The sequence below is a fragment of the Myotis lucifugus genome, unplaced genomic scaffold (assembly GCF_000147115.1).
Source record: "Myotis lucifugus unplaced genomic scaffold, Myoluc2.0 scaffold_8, whole genome shotgun sequence".
In the NCBI taxonomy this organism is placed as follows: Eukaryota; Metazoa; Chordata; class Mammalia; order Chiroptera; family Vespertilionidae; genus Myotis; species Myotis lucifugus.
Window position 1 is genome coordinate 14151902 of NW_005871056.1, and position 21801 is coordinate 14173702.

The 21801-nt window shown below is 43.4% G+C and overlaps 2 protein-coding genes across 3 annotated transcripts in view; both read right to left on the minus strand.

Moving 5' to 3' along the window:
- The window catches only part of ATG7 (autophagy related 7), a 228795-nt gene extending 224196 nt beyond the window's left edge, over positions 1–4599 (minus strand). For both annotated transcript variants that reach the window (XM_006083835.3, XM_023749659.1), the window contains exon 1: positions 4539–4599. The gene's annotated coding sequence lies outside the window, so the exon portion shown is untranslated. The remainder of the gene's footprint in view (positions 1–4538) is intronic.
- Positions 4600–9188: 4589 nt separating this feature from the next.
- The window catches only part of HRH1 (histamine receptor H1), a 68028-nt gene continuing 55415 nt past the window's right edge, over positions 9189–21801 (minus strand). The window contains exon 2 of the mRNA XM_023749661.1: positions 9189–11825. Within this exon, the coding sequence (XP_023605429.1) occupies positions 10328–11752 (1425 nt within the window). The 5' untranslated portion in view covers positions 11753–11825 and the 3' untranslated portion in view covers positions 9189–10327. The remainder of the gene's footprint in view (positions 11826–21801) is intronic.

The window sequence follows — 21801 nt, forward strand, 5'->3', positions numbered from 1 at the left end:
TAAGGATCTAATAGTTTTAAGGGTTAGACAGACCAGGAGAGACAGTATGGCAGTTTGTGGGTAAAATTAGGACAGTACAATATGATGTTGTATAGGGTGTTATGGGAGGAGGAAGGAGGGGTATCTAAATTAGACGGAAGAAACAGGGATTTGTATTTTAGCAAAGATCTGTATTTCAGAAAGGGCACAAAGACCAGTGAGGGCCAGACTGCTAAGGCAGGGCAACCAGCTTGGAGGCCATGCAGGAATATAGGCAGGAAGTAAGAAGAACCTGATTTAAGGCAGTAGGAGAGAAAATGGAGAAGACGAAGACGTGTCAATCGATATCGAGGATTCTGATGACTACCTGGGCTCAGACCGATGGTATGAAAGGGGAAAAGTCCACAATGACTCTCACGGTTCTGTTCTGAATGACTAAATGGAAGGAGGAGGATGAGTGAGACTACAGAATGGTGAATCACGGTTTGGTGGAGGTGCTGAGCTTCACTTTGAACTTGGTGAGTTTGAGGGCTGGCACTCAGGAGAGATCCAGGCTCAAGTAGAGCAGGGGTCACTGGCACATAAATGGGAGTTGAAGCTGGGAAAAGTAGAGAAGGCAGAGCCTTGGAGAAAACTAGCATTTAAGTGACAAAAGGAGGAAAAGAGCCCACAATGGAATCTCAGGGGGAAATGGCCAGAGAAATACTACAAAGCAGGAGTGGTTTTTCATATGTGAAAGAATATCAGGCAATATCAGATGTGCGGAGAATTCAAAAGATTAGGAAGGAAAAATGTTTAGGAGTTCTGGCAACATTGAGGTCTGATGACTGGGAGACTCAAAGGCACGGTTAAGAGGCTGGGAGAGGAATGAAAATGTGAAAGACAAGGAGACAGGTAAGAGAGCTGCTCATGTACAAATGAGAAGCACTGAGCAATGCTAAGAGCTGACAGTGTGACAGTGTCAAGAGCACGATGTGATGTGTGTGTTTACAACAAAGCCAGATGGGGCCTTGGATTATCTCAAGAAAAAGTCCTGCTTTTCATGACCAGACTCCTTGAGGAAAGAGGACTTCCTTTCTACACCACACAAAGAGAGACTGTCAAACAAGAACAAGTTCAAAGGAGGGTAATCAGAATGAAGAAAGTATGAGGTAATGTCAACGGTAATCATTCTGGGGCTGGACTGATACCAAATGAATAGGCTGTGACCCAGTCTGCCAAAACCATGGAGGTGCATATTGTCTACTTGGTAGCAAGGCACCACCTACTTTTTCTCCCTTGAATCACAATTGGGTCTTACTTACACTGAGAAAAATTTAAGTAAGGATTGGGGGATAGAGAAGAGGAAGGCATTTGTGAACTTCGCTATTCCGTGGGTAAAAGTGGAGGACTGAGGCAATCTGAGAGAAGGTCAGGAATAATCAGGGAACTCTAACCAAAGAACTCTGTTACTACTTATTACCACGCAGAGGATTCATTCTCCCCTACCCCAATATCTTGATTCCTTTCTCCCTCCTCTTCCCTGTATGGGGTCACACCAGTCCAGCAAATCCTACTTCCTTTACCTTTCAAATCCACCCACCCTTCTCCCTCTCCACAATCACTGCCTTGATTCAGGCCTCCTTCTGTCACCTAGACCACAGCAACAGTGCCCTGACTGGTCTCCCTGCTGGTCCCATCCTGTTCAATGTAATCACCGCAATGCTGCCTGGGTAATTCAGAACGTATGAGAGCCTGTCACACCTTGTTTAAAATCACTCAGTGCCCCATTCTCCAGCACCACCCTTTCAAAGTAAAGTCCAAACTTCTCCGCATGGCAATATTAACTGCTGCAGTTTATTGTCTGTCATCTACCAGAGCCAACTGGATAACACTTATCTTATATAATTCTCACATCAACCTTGGGAGGGCTTATATTTCCTCTTTTTATGGATGAGAAAACTAAAGCTTAGAAGGTGACTTGCCCTAGGTCACAAAACTAGTTCAGCAGCAACGCTCCTATTGGTACACAAGTATTTGAGATTCCAAAGTCTGTGTTCATAACATGCTATTGCCCACAAGGACCTTTATGATCTGTCTCCTGCTTGCCTTTTCAGTCACCTCTTATCCTACAACTCCACCCTCCAGCTTGGGTGAACTACCAGCAGGTCATGCATTGTCACCCACAGCCCTTTGCTCACACCACCCCCAGAGTCTGCACTACCTTCCCACCTCTCACCTTCAGGACTTGGGCAAGGCGACACCTCCTCACAGAAGTCTTCCCTGATGCCTGAGTCTGACCTATGAGCACCCTAAATCCTCCTCCAGCAAACATCTACAATAGCTTCATACAACAGTGCTGTTGTCTATCTCCTTGAATTAGAAGAAAAAATTCCTTGAGGACAGGGAGGTGTATCTTACTCGTTTTACTATTTCCAGCTTGCGGAGCAGTGCCAAGCACAGCAGAAGCTCAATCAATACTTATGCTTATTCTTTATTATGAGAGGCTGGCTGGGAACAGAAAAAGGACCTGTGGTTGAATGAGCCCTATACTTAACTTCTTAAATGGTTTCAAAATTATGTCACATGAAGCTTTCTCTGATGCCTTCATGTGACATGAGAAGTTATGTCACCTCCTCAGAGAAAAGCTTCTTCTGCTTCCCCCCAGTTACTCTCCATCCCATTACTATGTTCCTTTCTTTCTTTTTTTAAAGCATCTATCAGGATCTGAAACACCTACCACCCATTAAAGGTATTGTACTATTAACTATCACCACCACTGCTGCCCCCACGATTAAAAAGAAGGCTCCATGCCTCAATGTCAGTGGTGCATAACAAAATTCTCAGCTGTTGTGGAGTTGTCTGTGGGTAAAAAAAAAAAAAAAAAAAAAAAAAAATGAGCCCTAACCAAACAGCTCAGTCGGTTAGAGCAGTGGTTCTCAACCTTCCTAATGCCTCGACCCTTCAATACAGTTCCTCACGTTGTGGTGACCCCTAACCATAAAATTATTTTCATTGCTACTTCATAACTGTAATTTTGCTACTGTTATGAATCATTATGTAAATATCTGATATGCAGGATGTATTTTCACTGTTACAAATTGAACATAATTAAAGCATAGTGATTAATCACAAAAACAATATGTAACTATATATGTGTTTTCCGATGGTCTTAGGCGACCCCTGTGAAAGGGTCCTTCGACCCCAAAGGGGTTGCGACCCACAGGTTGAGAACCGCTGGGTTAGAGCATCATCCCAACACACCAAGGTTGTGGGTTCAATCCTAGGTCAGGGCACATACAAAGAAGCAACCGATGAGTGCATAAATAAGTGGAACAACCAATCGACGCTTCTCTCTCTCTTTCTCTCAAATAAAATTAAAGAGCCTAGCCTGGAGAGGAAAAGGTGGGAAGAGGAAGACAAACTAGCAGCTTTCAAAGACGTTTGGGCAATAAACTGGAAGTGAAATCCTTAGGAGCCTGAAGGAGGGATAAGGAGCTGAAATTCCTGGGTAACCGCTTTCAGCTCAACTTATAACTTTCAGAGCTGGGGGGCGGGGAGGGGAGACCAAATAGGAGTAGCCAGTAGCCAGTAGTAAGCTTCTGTCACTTAAATTTAACCAGTGCGGGTATCACAGAAGAAATCCAAATACAGTGGGGCCTTGACTTACGAGTGTCCCGACTAACGAGTTTTTTGAGATACCAGCTGTCTCTCGGCCGATTTTTTGCATTGAGTTGACAGAGTAATTTGAGTTAACGAGCTCCTTAATGAGCTCGGTCTCCGAACGAATTAAACTCGTAAGTCAAGGCCCCAATGTATTTAATGGGAATGGAAGTCTGGGACCCAAACTGGCAGCTACAGATATGCCTGGTTTCGGTTGCACAAAACGTTTTAACGAGTTGCCAATTTTTAAAAATTGTATTAGTTGCCAGGGTTTAAAAAATCAAGAGACTGACCACATGTGCACACACTGGAGTTTGTTTCGCTTCTCCAACATCCTCTACGCTAGTATTGTGCTCCTAAAACTCAAAACTCAGCAAAAATAAAAGTTTGCCTCTGTTTATGACATAGACACTTCCTTACACCTCCATTTACCTTACCTGACTACGCATTCAAGTTCGCAACCCTTGGACCAAACCGAGGAATCAAGAACCTGAGCTCAGAAAAGCCCAACTTGCCGTCCTCGCTTCAAAATAACGTTCTCGTCACTCAGAAGGTTCAGCCAGAGGAGGGACGCGCCTGCCAGTCCCACCGCACCTCCGGGCAAAGCCGGGACCAGCAGCCCGGCGGCCCCGCTCCCGGGTCCCCACACCCGGATTCGGAGCACTCCCGTCGGGGGACTCAAGGGACTGACGTGGGAAATGAGGACCTTCCTGGTCAGCAGACCCGGGCTGCCCGAGTCGGAGGGGAAGTAACTGGAGAAGGAGGGCGAGAACGAGAGTCAGTGACGCGGTGGGGAATGGAGGATCTGAGACCCTCCGTGACCTTGGCCTTCGCCGCTGAGTTCGCCCCCTCCCGCCGGGCCTCCAAAACCAACGCCAAAGGACCCCGCGACTCCCTCACCAGCACGGCTCACTTACCGCCGCTCAACTTCCGGCAACCCCGCAGCGTCGTCCGTAGAGCGCGCCCCGATGACGCAACGTGACCCCGCCTCCCCGCCTGCTGGCGGTTCCTGGTGCGCATGCGCACAAGGAGCGGCGGACCAGTCTGGAAAAGGAGCCCCTAGCACCGGATTGAGTGGGAGGAACCTGAGTCCTGGGGAAGGCGGAGCATCAGATGGTGGCGAGGCCCCCTGAGTCCTGGGGAAGGCAGAGCATCAGATGGTGGCGAGGCCCCCTGGTGGGAGCTGACCTGGAGAGGCGCCACCTTATCCGATGTGGGAATGTGTATATGCCCCTCAGGCTTTTAAAAAAGTGCTCCACTGTTGTCTCTGTTGTTTTCAGAGGATGACAAGAATTATCATTTCTATTTTCTGGTAGAGGCAGCATCAAATGTATTCCAGGGACCATTAGGAGATAGGTGTGGAGAGACAGACAATGGGAATTTTAATAGGTCAATGATATTTGATAATGACCCACCTGCTCTTTCTAAACCAGGCATTATTCTCATAGCTCTCCGTTTTCAATTGGATATTCATCTAAATTATTTATTGAGTGTATATTATGTGTCAAGGGGTGCAGAGATGTTGAAAATACAATAGTGAGTATAAACCTAACCTGATATTTCAAGCCACTCACAAAGTGACTGTGGTGTAGCTCTTTGAACTCATACTAATAAGAGTAATGACTACTGTTTGTTGATTATCTACCATGTTTACAGGTTTTCACATCTCTAATTGCCACAAAGGTCCAACAAAGTAGGTGTTATATTGTTCCCAGTTTACATAGGAAAGAATGGAGGGTAGGAAAAGTTAAGGGGCTTGCTGAAGTTAAAGAACTTCTGGCCCAGGATTCTAATCGAAGCCTGTTTGACTTAGTAAAGAGATACTTTATCCAAAAGGATTCTTATACAGAATGAGGGAGGACAGGGAAGAGACTATTGCAACAAGGGAGGGAAATATTGCAATAGGAAATCACTCTGACCAAAAGATCTGCAAATGTCTCAGGAGTTAGGCAAAAAAGTTTCTTCAGTGGGGAAGAGTGAACAAGACTAGAAAAAAATGGGTGTGGAAAAGTGGGAAGAAAGGGTGGTTTGATCTAATAGTAGTCAATCAGACTGTTTTACCTTGAGGCCAGCCAGTTCTCAGGAGGGGTTGTATGCAGTTTCAGCCTGTGAGTGAGTCAACATTAAGGAGTCTGGGAGCTTAACTAAAGTTGGTTAACAGGCACTTTTTTGTTTGATCAGTGAAGACAAGTAGTTCAGCTAATTATTTATAAGGCAAAGAATATAAATTCAAGACTGTGCCTGTCCTTGCCGCAGATAAACAAGGAGATATCCATAAGTCTTACATAAATTATGAGAATTGATGTTTCTTTGCAGTAAATCATTTCAGAAGCACAAAAGAGTGAGTGTGTGTGTGTGTGTGTGTGTTGGATTGGGGAGGATTTCTTAACCATTGCTGTTTTTTAAGAGCACGGGACTCAAGTAAAAGTAAAATTCAACATTGTCAACTGTTTTCACTAACCAGCTTCCTCCCCTGCCACTGCCCCTCAGCCAGCATGCTTGGGTCACACTAAATTAATTCTGGTGTTTGAAGCACACTCTGCTAGTTTATTTCTCCATCTGCAATACCCTCACACTTCCTCTGATGGTCTAACCCTTTCTCCAACTTCAAAATCCAGTTGAAATGTGGGTGAATCTTAGACAAAATGTTGACTGAAAAAGAGAACATATTATATGATTCCACTTAGGTAAAGTTATAGAATCAGCAAAACTAATCTATAGTGATAGAAGTCAGATCAGTAGTTGCCTGGAGCATAAAGGGGAGGCATTGTCTGCAAAGGGGCATGAGAATTTTCTAGAAATGTTCTTTCTATCTTGATTGAAATGGGGATGATGTGAGTGTATGTGTTTGTCAAAATTCTACATTTAAAATGTGTGCATTTTACTGTGTATATTTAATGCAATAAATTAAAAAACAACACAGTAGGGATGTCAACTCCTATGTGCCTGACACCCATCACCTCTAGGCTTCACTCTATTAAGCATATATGAGGGTAGGTTGAAGTTAGTTCTTTATAAGCTTGTTTCCCCAGCTGGACTTTGAGATCCTTGTAATTAATACCTTTTGGAGCTTCTGCCCAACTCATATTTCCTTCTCCTCTGGGAAGTGCTGGTCCTCCAGCCATGTTGGTACCACATGTGCCACCTGCTCCCCACCCCCACCCACCTCTCTTTCAGAGTTGATTGCAGCTGAGGTGGACATGGGACAATTCTTTACCCTGAGCTTTGGACTTTTGTACTGATGCTCATAGACAGTAGGAATAAGAATAAACCATATAGGTCAATGGCAATAGTCTAGAGGGAACTTCTTCTGCTGTTGAGGTGCCTGTGGCTGACTTGGCTCAAACTCTTTCTGAGGCATGGTCATCCAAAATATTCCTGGATTCCACAAAACACCTCAGTAGCCATTCACAAAGCTGATTTCTGTCACTTGCAACCCTATAGTAACTCCGTATGGTTGAAATCATGTCTGCCTTGTTCTCCTTTGTATCCTAAAGCCTGGCCCAAGAAGTGTTCAAGAAGTACTTGTATGTGTCCTCAAAGAAGCATTTAAAGGCGTTTTCTATTTATCAAAAGCTACGGATGGTTTATTCTTCCTTCAAATAAATTTAACTTATGACTACATTAATAAAGACTATGTTCTTGAAGGTAGATTTCTCTTGAGTTTATTAATACCATGCTACCTGTTTTTTTCTCTTCTGTACCCCACTCCACTTTTTCTTTTATGTCTCCCTTCCCAGTCCTCAGTTTCTCTGTCTCCCCTGTCTCCATCTGTCTGCCCCTTATCTCTTCCATTTGCTCCTTAATCTCTCCCCTTCTCTGTCCTTCTGCACATCCATCTCCCCCTCTCTTCCTCTTCTGTCCCTTGGTGTCCCTCATCCCTTCCTCTTGGTCTGTCCTCTCTGACCCTCTGCCTCCCCCACCGCCTCTAGTTTCCTCTCATTTCTACCCTCCACTTCCCCCTTCTCTTACCCTTAGTCTCCTCACCTCTATTTCTCCCCTCTCTGCAACTCAGTCTGTCCCTGTAGCAGCAAAGCACTGGGGACAAAGCATACTGAACCTTCCTCAATAAGGCTATGAAGGAAAATGAGAATCAGTTACTATACCTTCACAACAATTGTAGAAAAATGTTCTTAAAAGCCCTATACTATTGCATTGTTATAAACCTTGTAAACAGTTAAAAAGAAACCAGCTTTTGGTAAATTTGGCAAATTGGCCATATGAAGTATTGGCTTAAAGCTCATCAGCTTTAAGCCCATAAAAAGAAACCCAAAGGAGCTTCTTAATCAGAAAATTCTTATCAAAGTCTCTATAACAGCCTTCTCCTAGAAGGTATTTATTTTAATATTTAGGGTGGCAGAAAGCCTGGTTTCAACTGGAGTTTGTGCAAGCCATCGGGCACTGATTCTTTGCTGAATGTGCTGAGGTGGAGTTATCTCATATGAATGTAGACCTTTCATTAATTCAAAAATTAATCCAATCATTCAGATAGGAGTAGGAATAGAAGGTTGGTACTGTGGAAAGGAAGCACATTCCAGAATCAGATCTTACAGCTGTCCCTTAACCTCTCTGTGCTTCCGTTTACCTATTTGTGAAAACATGGAAATCTCCCTCATGAGACTGCTATGAACATTAAATTATATAATGGTGGTAAAGCACAAAGCACATAGTATATTATCAGTATATTTGAAAACTACATATGAGTACCCTCTGTGTACCAGCCACACTGCAAGCATTATAAAAAAACAACTGTATACAATAATGCATGGACCTTGTTCTTTATGCTCTGACAATTTATACGGATCATTTCTTGTTCTTGTCCAACTCAAATCCAGGTTCTTTTGACCCAAAGTCAGAGCTCATAACCATTTCTCTTCACTAGTTGCCTTAACTGTTCATCAACATAAATAATGAGCATTTAGCCATTTGTCTGTATAGAGCGGTCTCTTTGGGTGGTCCTTGGTTCTGAGGGATCCCAGTGAAGGATGCATTCACAGGTCTTCCGAGAAACAGCTTCTAACCTGGAAACAGACCAGCTGCAGGTTCTAACACCAGGATAAAATCTCCTTAGCGCCCACAGTTTTGAGCAAGAAGAGCTTATGGGGATGCAAAGCAGAGTGAGAGTGAAGCTAGTTTGGAAAAGCAGGTCCTTTTCTAAAGACTTTTACAAATGTGATCATAAACCAAAGAGAACCCCTATATGAGCTCTTGTAACCTTTGACAGTACTTTCAATACATCTTCTTCATTTAAGAGACTCAGAACAGTAGAATTAAATAAGTCAAACTTGTAACAGTATAGTTTTAAATATCATATTTTAAGTAAGTAAAAAAAAACACAAACTCTCATTTTAACAGATCATGCAAACAGGAACACAAGACACAAAATGCCAGCTTGTACAGGCACTCCATTTGCTACGCATATTACAGTTTAGCATCGTTTTAAAATATAAGTCACCACCAGATTGTAACATAAACATCAAGTAAAACTGTATGTTTCCATGCCTTTGCTAGTTTTTACTTGAGAGATGTGATTCTAAAAGAATATGACCACTTTAGGACAAAAATAGCACACTGTCCCTTCAAAGTATCACCTTCAATGGCCACAGACATATTCTATGTTGGCTGTTCCTGCTCACAACATATTCTTTTGAGAATTGCTACCACTCTCAGGAAGTGCGTGTGTGTGTGTGTGTGTGTGTGTGTGTGTGTGTGTGTATGTGAGAGAGAGAGAGAGAGAGAGAGAGAGAGAGAGAGAGAGAGAGAGAAATTTTTGCTTTGGGGAGAAAATGTGTTATGATGAGCTGAAACCCCACAGGGTTTCATTCTAGCTGTCTCACATAACTAGTTATGTGATCTTGGGCAGCTTATTTCACCATGCTGCATCTCAGTTTGCTTTGCTCATTACACCACCCTCCTGTTGTGGGGTGTGATGGGGATTTAATTAGATAAACCTGGCATAACACCCAAGAAATACGGCTTTCTTTTCTCATTCCATTAAAAAAAAGTTTTAAATGTGAAACCATTAAAACTTTATTTTTCTCTTTCCTTTGTGGGCAGCTTTCATCATCTTTAAAAAAATAGCTAAAAAGAATTTGGGGTTGAAAACGCTGCATAATTTCCTATCAATTCTGAGACGTGTGAATGAGAAATAATAAGGCAGAATTTCTAGGGCAGTTCAGACATTAGTTCTGGAAAAAGCTGTAAAAGAGGCTCAGAAGAGAGGCATTCTGAGGAGTGGCAGTCACAGTGGAATACCTGTTATGCCTCTCCAGGTGACCCCTGGAAAGGGACAGCATTTAGCTGCATGTGTGCACAGTCATATAGATCCATTCCAGGATGGCTCTAGAGTTCAAATCTCCAGTGCAACTCTACCCACGAGTCCTTTCAACTGCCAATGAACTCAAGTCTGGAAGCTTGAATTACAATGAGAGTCTGAGGCTCCCACATTTCCTGAGGAGCAGGAGTACTCATCCAGATTGAATTCTCTTGGAAATATTCTGCTTTGTACTCAAAGTACATTCTCTGCTGACCACTGCCATCTGCAGTTCTTCCAATGGTGCCTAAGAACTTTCCAAATGACCCAGCCCTTAATACTATTCTTTTGACTCCAGAAAGCCCAGGTATTTGGCAACCCACAGGCCTTCACCATCCATTTTCTTCAGGGACATCGTAAGTGTCACTTTGTTGCATCCCCTTATAGCCTCCCTTAGGAGCGAATGTGCAGAATTCTCTTGAATGTCTTCTTGAAGTTCTCATTGCACAAAGGGTAGATGAGGGGGTTCAGTGTGGAGTTGATGTAGCCCAGCCAGATAGTGAACATGTGCACATGTTCGTTGCAGCAGCTCTTGCAGAAGGCAATGACCATGAAGAAGATGAAGTAAGGACTCCAGCAAAGAATGAAGGCCGCCATGATAAAACCCAATTGTTTGGCAGCCTTCCGTTCTCGGTTCAGTTGCAACCCAGACATATACTGCCTTGAATGAGAGCGGAGCCTCTTCCAAGTGAACTTGATATAATCAAGGCCTATGCTAGACTCACTTCTCGGTTTGCCTTTCCCTGATGCTGACTCTGTGGGGATGTCTGAGTCTGCTGGAGAGAAGGACTGGCTATCACCTAGGGTCTGATCCTCTGACACCTCACTGGCCCCATGTATGGTCAGGCTCTGCTCATCTATCTCAAGCTGGCTCTGGCTCTGGTTGATGGCTATGTAGTCCTTGCCACTCCCCTCTGCCTCAGTCTGTGTTTGCACAATATTAAGCGGGAAGCAGTGAAGTTTGTCCACTTCTTCATCCTCTTCTTGGCTGTAGACACCTGAGGATTTCATCTCATTTGGATCTTGGGATGGTGACTTCGAGACAGGTTCACCACCAGCAACTTTCTGTTTCCTTTTCAGAACCTCCCAGAGAGACTTCTTCCCTGGTTTCATGGCCCCTATCTTGGGGTTCTCTGGCTTCACCTTAATTTCAGAGAAGGAAGGGAGGGATCCATTCATGAGCTCCCGGTGCTGACAGTGCCGCCGTACAGCCTTGTAGATTTTGGCATAGAACCAGAGCATGAGCAAGGTAGGCAGGTAGAAGTTGATGATAGCAGTCATGATCTTGAACCAGGTGACATCGTAGAAGTCTGTCTCACATTTGTCTTCTCGGGGCTTTAGGTTGTGCGGCATAAAGTGACGCCAGCCCTGAATGGGAATAATCCAGAGGAAGGAGAGAAACCAGGCTCCCAAGATGGTGGCCGATGCTCGGGTCTTGGTGCGATACTTCAGGTATTTGAGGGGCTGCTGGACAGAGCGGTAGCGATCAATGCACAAGATGAAGACACTGAAAATGGATGCTGTGCTGGCCACGTAGTCCATGGAAAGCCAAAAGAGGCAGAGAGGCCTGCCCAGAGACCACTTGGACATGAAGAGGTAGATGATGTTCATTGGCATGACAACAGCTCCCACAATCAGGTCTGCCACTGAGAGGCTAATGATGTACAGGTTCCCCACAGTGTGTAGCTTCCGCTCGCTCCGCACAGCACACAGGACCAGCAGGTTGAGCCCCACTGTGACCAAGGAGATGGTGCTCAGGACTACCACCAGGGGTATCAGTTGGTGGCTGGCCATGGTGGTCTTGTTCCCTTCACACATCTTATCTTCTAAGATGCTGGAGGAATTGGGAGAGTCATTGGCAAAAGAGCAACCTCCAGTAATGGCTCACTCCCTGGGAGGAAAGACACAAGGTTAAGGTTAGATTCTTGATGATCAATAGTCACTTAGTACCATTCATCACATTGATCAAACTGGGGTTGTATGTGGTCAGGGGCAGTAGACACTGCTGGTTTCCTACAGCCTATACCCCGTCTGTCCGTCCTTCCTTCCTTCCTTCCTTCCTTCCTTCCTTCCTTCCTTTAATGACTATTTATTGAATACCTGGCATTGGTCCTGGCATATAGCAGTGAACAAAACAAAAATCTCTGCCCTCAAGGTGCTTACATTCTAGCGAGGGAGTTGGGCAAAAACAAGGTGAAGTTTGTATGAGTCCCATGTTGCATGTGTTCTGGGAAGGTGGGCTGCATTATGATTAGTCCAAGCTGAATATCATGCTCAAGTTCTCATTGCCAGTGGGTGGTCCAGGGGTTGGCATGAGACACAACTGTGACCAAGGAAGTAGCTGGGAAGTCTCTTGACAAAGGTGGGGTTCTGGAAAGTGCTTCCTCTCTGGAAAATGAGCAAAACAAGGAAAATCATTGTTTCCCACTTGCTGCCTTCTTCCTAACAGGAAGTGATGCTTGGGGCTATGGAGATCATCTTGGGGCCACCAGGGACACGCTAAGAAAACCACTGAGACGCCAGCCCAGAAAGTCCTATTATCACTGAGTTGTCGAACAGAACCTGGAATCTTCTTCCTCCACACTGGTTATCATGGGAAATAATTAAATATCTTCCTTGCTTAAGTAACTATTATGGGAGTTTTTACTGGCAACTAAAAGCGCCCCTAACCGATATGGGGGAGGTTGCAAGGGTACACACAGCATGGGATAAATTGAGCCCATCTCTTTGGATGAATGGTTCTCAAATTGGGAGAGGGTTATTATTTGAGAAAGCACATTTCTTACTATTTTACTTTTATATTTTATCACATAAAACTATGCATGCTTTGCTAGTTTATGCTGAGAACAGGTTGTATGTTGTTATTGGTGATCCTCAGTTGGGGTGGGAAGTAGAAATAGGTATTAAAACTTCTAGATTTTTATATTCATTAAAAAGTGACACGAGTTTAAAGAAAACTGAGAAACACTAACAGAGATCATACATTTCTCAATAATTTAGAAAAAAACACTAGTTTTTCATTAAGGCAAAACTAGATAAATTCCTGAGGATAAGGCCAAATTCATATTTTTTAAAGATTAAAATCATGACCCCAAGGCATTTGGTCCTGGTGGAAGGAACCCATTGAGTTACTTTGTTGGAAAAGTACCACTTGGGTGGCACTGATTTTGCCCCAGCTCTGCTGCTAATTTTCTGAGTGATGTCTCAGCCTACTTTTTCTCATTGGTCAAATGTAGAAAGATGGGGTAGGTCTCCTTTTTAGAGTCTTGCTTTAGGTATTTTTCCATGTTCTTTCCTGAGTGTGCCTCCTCTGACCTCTTCAACAGCATCACCTTCTCCTCCTGTGGCTCAGTCCTGCCCTCTGCTCCTGCGACTCTATGCTGTCAGCCTCAGAAGCCTTATCCACCCAGCCCCGTTCACCCCCGCCATCACCTCTTTGTGGACAACTCCCAAATCCCGGCTTCAGCCTGTATCTTTCTCCACTCCTACATACAATACTCAATCAATATATTGGAGCTTCAACTTCAGCTCTGACCATGTCAAAACCCCTTGGAATTGTCCACAGTCACCTCAGGAAGGAGGAAAGAATGTTAAGGCAGTGTCATCTCAGGGGTTTTATTGTTTTGATTGGAAGGAAGCAGGAAGCTTCCTAAAACACTGCCATAACTTTGCATTCCCAAGGCAGCATTCCCTCCTACCGAAGTTACTCATTTCTCTCTTTTCCTTTGCCTTGAGGAAATTTCTCTCTTTCTCATTTGTCTCTTTGACTCATTGCACACAGAGGGGAATCAGTGTGTTTTTGGTTTGTTGTTTTGTTGTTATTGTTGTTGTTTTTTTGCATCGTGCATAAACTATCATTCCATAATTATATTTAACAGAAAATGATTTGTTTCCAAATAAAAATATATTTTTTTTCCTTTTTTTCTTAAAAGAGAAAAGGTGTTATAATTGAATTGAGATCACTGAACTAAAAATTAATGTTGTATATTAAGTGTTTGGTTTGGGGTGAAATCTACTAATGTCTGCCACTTTGAAATTAATCAAAGAATAAGTTGGATGGATGAACAAACAGATATATCAAGCAAAAAGAGCAAAATGTTAATTTATAACCTTGGCAGTGGGTATATAGGTGTTCACTGTATAATGCTTCCAACTTTTCTATTTCATTGATAATTTTCATAATAAAATGTTGGAAAAAATTAATACAGCATAAGTTTATCTTCCTCACCTATCACCATAAGCTCAACTCTTTTTTTTTTTTAATCCTCACCTGCGGATATTTTTTCCATTGACTTTTTAGTGAGAGAGGGAGAAAAGGAGGGAGGGAGAGAGGGAGGGCGGGCAGGCAAGAGAGAGAGAGAAAGAGAGAGACATCGATGTGAGAGAGACACATTAATTAGTTGCCTCCCGCATACACCCTGACCAGGGCAGGGATCAAACCTGCAACCAAGGCATGTGCCCTTGACAGGGAATTGAACCCATGACCTTTCAGTCCATGAGCTGATGCTCTAACAACTGAGCAAAACTGGACAGGGCATAAGCTTGATCTTTATCACGTTTTCTCCTTTATAGCTTGGACATGTTATTTTGCATAAACATAAAAGTAAAAGATCAATAAATATCTGTTAATTGAATAAATAGTGAATGAGAAGCAGGATGATCTGAGATATCTCAGTTCAGAATTTATTCACCCAACAGATATTTACGAGTGAAAGTTTCCTTTTAGCTCAGTGATCTGTTTCAGGACCAGGCAAATCCACTTTTGTCCTAAACCACGGGATTCTGAAGGAAGATTCCTGGAAAGGCAATTGCAGCACCCACGCTGCATCACAGGGCATTTGGGGCTAACCCTCCTGAGGAATGCTGAGGGGGTGTCAGGGGAGGAGGAGGAAGCTTGAGGGAACATGTGACCCCAGCACCGAGCCTGAAAAAGCAGGCCCCACAGGGCAGGCAGCCAAGAGGACAGTAAGAGTGGCCACATCAGGACCAGCTGAGTAATATGCAGGGCCCAGTGCAAATTAAAAATTAAAATACTATTAAGAATTTTAAGACAGAGACAGCAGAACATTAAACCAAATTAGGAATCCTGAACTCAGGGCCTGCCCGGGTCACAGGCCGATTAAGTCATTTTTAGTCTCTCTTCCTCTCACCCAATCCCTGAACAGACCCTACTCAGTGAGGTAACCAACGTTATGGCATTCTGGCATGGTGTGGGAGGTATTTGGAGACACTGAGCCTCATTTCACCTCATGCCACCAAGAGGCCACACTCCCCTCGGGCTGTCTGGACCCCACTGGGTTCTGAGGTGCTCTTCTGGGGTCAAGGCCAAACCTTCGGTGGTGGTGCTGGTTGGCAAGAGGATGTGCTCTGAGGAGAGAAATGGAAGCTAGAGGAGGCACTTTGGACAGGACATTTTGAGAAGAAAGGTGGGAGCCTGTAAGAGGGTTCTTTATATCGTGTCCATAGTGAAGCAGGTGATGGAAGGAGAGCGCTCTCCCTCTCTCACCCAGGCTCTGCCTCTTGGTGGGCTGTGTGGAGCCTGAGTAAGCAGCCAGGCCTCCAATTCCTCTGCTGTATTGTAGGGAAAAGTATGATGGCCCCCCTGGGCTGCTGAAGATCACTGGAGACACGAGGGTGGGAAAGCTCTGCTGACCCCTAGGTGACTTTGACTTGGTGACAAGCAGAAATGGATCCTTTTTCTCTCAGAGACTTCTGTGTACAAGCAAGGCAATTGGTTCATTCCAAAACCATTAGCTCCAGTGGAACTTTTACTAGAGTGATCACCAACAACAAACAGGCTAATCCAGGGGTCCTCAAACTTTTTAAACAGGGGGCCAGTTCACTGTCCCTCAGACCGTTGGAGGGCCAGACTATAGTTTTAAAAAAAACTATGAACAAATTCCTATGCACACTGCACATATCTTATTTTGAAGTAAAAAAACAAAATGGGAACAAATACAATATTTGTATTTGCATGTGGCCCGCGGGCCGTAGTTTGAGGACCCCTGGTCTAATCCAATCAGGTCCCATTTCATCAATGCTGGTCCACAGGTGGCTTGGAACGCATTTGGGTGGTAGACCAGGGCAGCAGTTAAGCACCAGGAGCTTTATAAACCAGCGAACCGCTGCTCTAATCCTCTTTCTGCTCCAAGTAGCAGATATTGGGGCAGAAAGATATTTAGCAGGTCAAGATATTTCACTTCACCAAGACTCAGTTTTCCTCACCTTTAAGATGGGGATAAAGCAAGCACTCAGTACAAGGCCTGACATGCAGGAAGTGCTAAATTAATAGTAGCTCTATTTCTTCTTCCTTTTCTTGGTGAGTGACACAGAGAGCCCAGTCTGCTCAGTGGAATCATCCTTGATCTTTCCCTGTTTTTCATTATGGTAGAAAATGCTAAAAGTCTTCTAATATCAGTTTTTCAACACTAGAGAATAGACTTCTGCTTTTAACAGAAGAGCCTACATTTCCAAGTAGCTGGGGATTACTATATGACTAAGAATGTAGTTTGCAGCTTTCTGAAAGTAACCTTAAAGGGAGGATGTGTTCTTTTCTTTGGCCCTTCTTTCTTCTAGCTGATTGGAATGCTGACAGGATGAATAGAGCTTAAGCAGCCATCTTGGGACCATGCGGAAGAGCCACAAAGTGAGAAAGGTAAATTTGTAATTTGGAAAAAAATTGAGGTCTCTGATAATAATGGGGCTGCCCTACCAGCCAGGACTCTTCAATTCTGGGTTAGTTTGAGTTTTCTATCACACACAGCCAACAAAATCCTGACTGATACACTGCCCTGATACACTTTAAGAACTTCTGTCAATTCGCTTAAAAAGAAAGACAAAAGGTAAACAGCATCAAAAATTAAATTAAAAGTTCTAGAATTCAACAGCGAGAAGTGTGCTGACTGAGGTAAGATCAAAGCAGGTGGCAGGACAGAGGAGGAAGAAACAGCCCCTTCCAAGGTACAATGTTGATGTCAGAAGGACATCAGAGATGGGGTGATGTGTGAGCTGGGCTTTGAAGGATGAGCAGGAATTCACCAGGAGGAAGGAAAAGGAACTTAAGGCTGAGGAAAAGAAAGATGAAAGTATAGAGTTGAGTTCACTGAATTAGGAGGGAATCGTTGTCAGTAACGAGTACAGAACGATGAGTCTGGAAAGATACGTTGGGGCCAAGATGTAAGGAAGCTCTTCTCTACCTCTGTGCTTCTGCCTGTGCTGTTTCCCCTGCCCGGAGCATCCTTTTGCCTTGAAGCTCTTAGTTGCTCCTCTTTCTGTGTCCCCACGGCACAGAGCTCTTTGTATCACCTCCCTTAACATTCTTTCTTTAGCTGATTCTCCCTAACAAAAAAGGGAGCAACTCTAGGGGAGGGAGTGTGTCCATTACTTCTGTTTCTGATGTGTGACACCCACAACAATCAAGGGGGTACCCCCTCCTTGATGACAGGGACCGCACCTTCTCGCTTACTGCCATTCTCCTGCGCTGGCACCAGGCTGGCACACGATTGCTACTCTAGAGACGTTTCCTGGATGAGTTCTGAGGAAGTGAGACACACATGGACAAAGAAGACACAGGGAGAAGGACCTAAGTGCAGAAGGTGTGGGCATATATTTTCACAGGAGTGTTTGAACCAACACAAAATTTGAGATAAGATTTATCCTATTGATGAATATTGACACCTGTCAGCTAACTTTCCTATTTTTTTTCCTGGAAATTTGATTATTTTTTTCATGGTAATCCAAAACATGAATATGTATTTAAGCATAAAGATGCTCACTGCAACATTATTGATGATAAGACATATTCTAACATTTGGGAACTAAGTATATTATGGGACAGCTTCAGAATAGAATATCATGTAGTCATTGATAATCACATTTGTGGAGCTCCAATAATGATATGGGAAAATGCTTATGATGAGATTAAATTTACAACAGACATTATTTGTACAGGATAATGTCAGTTATATTAACTAACAGGATTAGAGCAAGGGTGAATCCTGTTATGTTATGTTAACACTGGCCTCCTTTAGGTAATGATGTTTATTGTATTTGGTACTTCCCAAGATTTTAACAATGAGAACGTCTTGGTTTTATAATAGGTAAAATCAGAACTAATTGAACTCATTTTTTCTTTTTTTTTCTTTTTTTTAAATATATTTTATTGATTTTTTACAGAGAGGAAGGGAGAGAGATAGATAGTTAGAAACAACGATGGGAGAGAAACATCGATCAGCTGCCTCCTGCACATCTCCCACTGGGGATGTGCCCGCAACCCAGGTACATGCCCTTGACCGGAATCGAACCTGGGACCTTCCAGTCCGCAGGCCGACGCTCTATCCACTGAGCCAAACCGGTTTCAGCAATTGAACTCATTTTTAAAAACAAAAAATGGGTTTATTCCATTGGGAAAAATCTTTTAAAAAGAAATGTCTTCCACATTCTTAGCACATATTTTATTTTCTTTAGTAAAACGTGAGAGTTTGAGATTCCTTCCTTAATATATTCTAAACTGCCTTATCCACCAATTCCCATTCCAAACTGCTCTACCCTCTGCCACATTTGCATTGGTTAGTTATTCTGTTCAAGTAAATCAGAACGTTAATTTCTTTGCTCTAATTCTGAGAAAAAGGCATCATGCATGAGGGTGCCTCCAATGCTGCACATTCTCATTGAGTCTGGTCAGAACATAATTTCCATAAAACACCCAGGATTATCAGTGCCACTGGCTATGGTGCAGAGAGCAGACTGCAAATGTCAAAATCCCACTCAGTGTCCAGTGCTGCAGGATTTGGACTTAGAATCTAGGGCAGTTAGGAGTTATCCTCCACATAAGATGCAAGAGGTGTATGTCCTTGTGGGCAGGCAGTGGCCCATTTCAGGGGATGGAGATACATATTCAAATGTCTACAGCTTCAGGAAGGAAAAGTTACTACAGGGGGACTGTGTGTGGAGCAAGAGGGAGTGGTGGGAACTGGGGCAACCGTGAGAGCATAATCTTTGCCTGAAGAGTACAGCTGCCACTCAGATGCCACCAATGGCTACAAGCCCAGATCTGCTTGTTTTTAAAATGAAGACTAAGAGCTGGATTTTCACATGAAATATTTGAGTTTTTAAATGTTGTCAATTATTCAATTGTTTCATTTGTTTTCAGGAACACTTGAACACAGGTCAAGAAAGAATAAATTTTGGTGACATGACCTGTGAGCTCCAAGCTAGAAAAGTCAAGCTAGTTTACCGGACGTCCAGAATGCTGAGAATGATATAATGACTTTGGAGTAGGCACCTTTTGGGGTATCTGCTCAGCTCACAACAAGCTTCCTTCTCTTAGAACTTTCATCCACCCAGGGGTGGGGCCTCGCAGCCACAGTTATCACATAACCCTGATCCCTGGGCACATCTGACCCCATCTGGGCCAATCAGTCCAATTCTCTCCTCTGGAAAACTGGAATTGGGATTGTATGCAGTCGAGACAGTTGGTCTCCTGAACTACAGTGATGGGGAAGTAGGGGCTGAGGCTGCCATGGAGGGGAGGCGTTGCTCATCTCCGGGCATACTGAGTGGAGGGAGGGATGGAAGAAGGCAGCACACAAATGCAATGATCGTGCTGGAATAAATAATATCTACATGCACAAAGAGGAATTTAGACTTCTACCTCACACCATACACAAAAATTAACTCAAAATTGATGTCAGTCCTAAATGTGAGAGCTAAACCTCCTAAACTCTTAAAAGAAATCATAGGAGAAAAGCTTTGCGACCTTGAGTTAGGCAAAGATTTCTTAGGCACAATACCAAAATCACAACAAATAAAGAAAAAAAAGTTGCTATATTGGACTTCATCAAAATTAAAATGTTTGTTCTTCAACAGGCGCCACTAAAAAAGGGGAAGGTTACAGAATGGCTGAGAATATTTATCATATACCTGACATATCTGAGATGTCCAGAATAGATAAAGAACTCTTCCAACTCAATAGTAAGACAAATAACCCAATTAAAAAATGGCCTGTGTTGCTCAGGGCACATGCCCAGGTTGTAGGCTCAATCTCCAGTAGAGGGCATGCAGGAGGCAGCTGATCAATAATTCTCTCTCTTCATTGTTGCTTTTATCTCTCTCTCCCTCTCCCTTCCTCTCTGAAATCAATAAAAATATATTTTAAAAAAAGAAAAGTAGTATCTCAAAGATTTCTATATACCAGCATTGATTCATATGATCCTCACAGTGCTGATGACTTCACAATTAAGGAATCACTTTTGCCCCCATTTTAAAGATGTGGAAAACAGGGGCTTCTGGAGTTTATAGGCCTTGGTGCCCTGCACAAAGAGTGACTGAAGATCATTTTATTTAAAGGCCCAAGTGACACCGCCTTCTAAGACATTTGAATGAGTGTCAGATCCCCACCTCCTTGCCCTTTACCCACCTCCTTTTTACTATGGTGAGAAAGAGAGGGAAGTCAATAAACACTTTTAAAAAAAGATTTCATGGAATCGGAAATATGAATATCTGCACTGCACTAGCCAAGGACACAGTGAACAACACAATAGGCCCAGCACACACACATATTATTTTAGGACACGATGAATAATGTTTTCTTTTTTGTCCCAAGTCCCTGGAGATTGAGCCTTGAGGAAGGCATTTTCAAAGACCAAAGTCATCTAGGCTCTTCTCTTCTTGAGAAAAAAGAATTATTTGTGATATTGAAGTAAATAAAAGAGCTGGCAGAGAGAAAGGAGAGGCAGATGTGATGTTTTCAGGAGAGAGCTCCAAGGTAATCAGGAGTTTCTTGAAGGTCTCTGTCTCCACTCAAGTGACTCTGTGTGTCTGACTGTGCCCCCGCCACCCAAGCTGCAGGCCTGGGGCTCCTCAGCGCCACCTGCTGGTCAAGCCCCTGGGGCCAGACTTGTCTCTAGACAGGAGTATGTATGTACAGGGGCACAGGTGAATGTGAATCAGTCTGGCTGCCGGTTCCATTGTGATATCCATCCATCCATCCATCCATCCATCCCCCCCGTCTATCCATTCATTCTTCCTTACTTCCATCTGTCCATCCAAAAGATCTTTTTAAGAAGATGTGATGGTAGGTAAAGGATAGACACAATTCTTGCCCTCATGGAGTTTACAGCCTATAGTGGGGGTTCTCAACCTTGGCTGCCTGGAGAGTTTTTAAAACATACTGAGACATCTGCTTCAGAGAAGGAGCAAAGGCGTGTTTCCCTACTCTTTTGCTAAATACAAATAAAAACCCTGGACATTATATTTAAAACAAACATAAAATGACTCTGAAAGGTAGAGAGACAAAGGCAGCCCAGCTAGGAACCCAAGTCTACAGAATCAAGAAGCTGAGTGAATCTCAAACAGCCCCATCAAAACCCACACCAAGACACATAATAATTAAACTTCTGAAAACTAAAGACAAAGAAAAAAATCTTGAAAGCAGCCAGAGAAGACAATACCTTCCCAGGATGATAATGACAACAGATTTCTCATCAGAAAATATGGAGATGAGAAGGAAGTGACACATTTTTTCATATGCTGAAAGAAAAGAACTGTCAACTCAGAGTCTTATAATCAGTGAAACTACCCTTAAGAAATGAAGGGAAATCCATATATTCTCAGACAAATAACTTGTACAGGCTTGACATGCTGAAAACTACAAAATGCTGATGAAAGAAATAAAAAGATCTAAATGAATGGAGAGATATACGGTGTTCATGGATTAGGAAACTCAGCATAGAAAAATGTCAATTCTGCCCTGGCCAGCATTGCACAGTGGTCGGAGCATCAGCCTGCAGAATCGAGGGTCAAGGGTTCAATTCCAGGTCAAGGGCATGTACCTGGGTTGCAGATTCAATCCCTGCCCCTGATGGGGC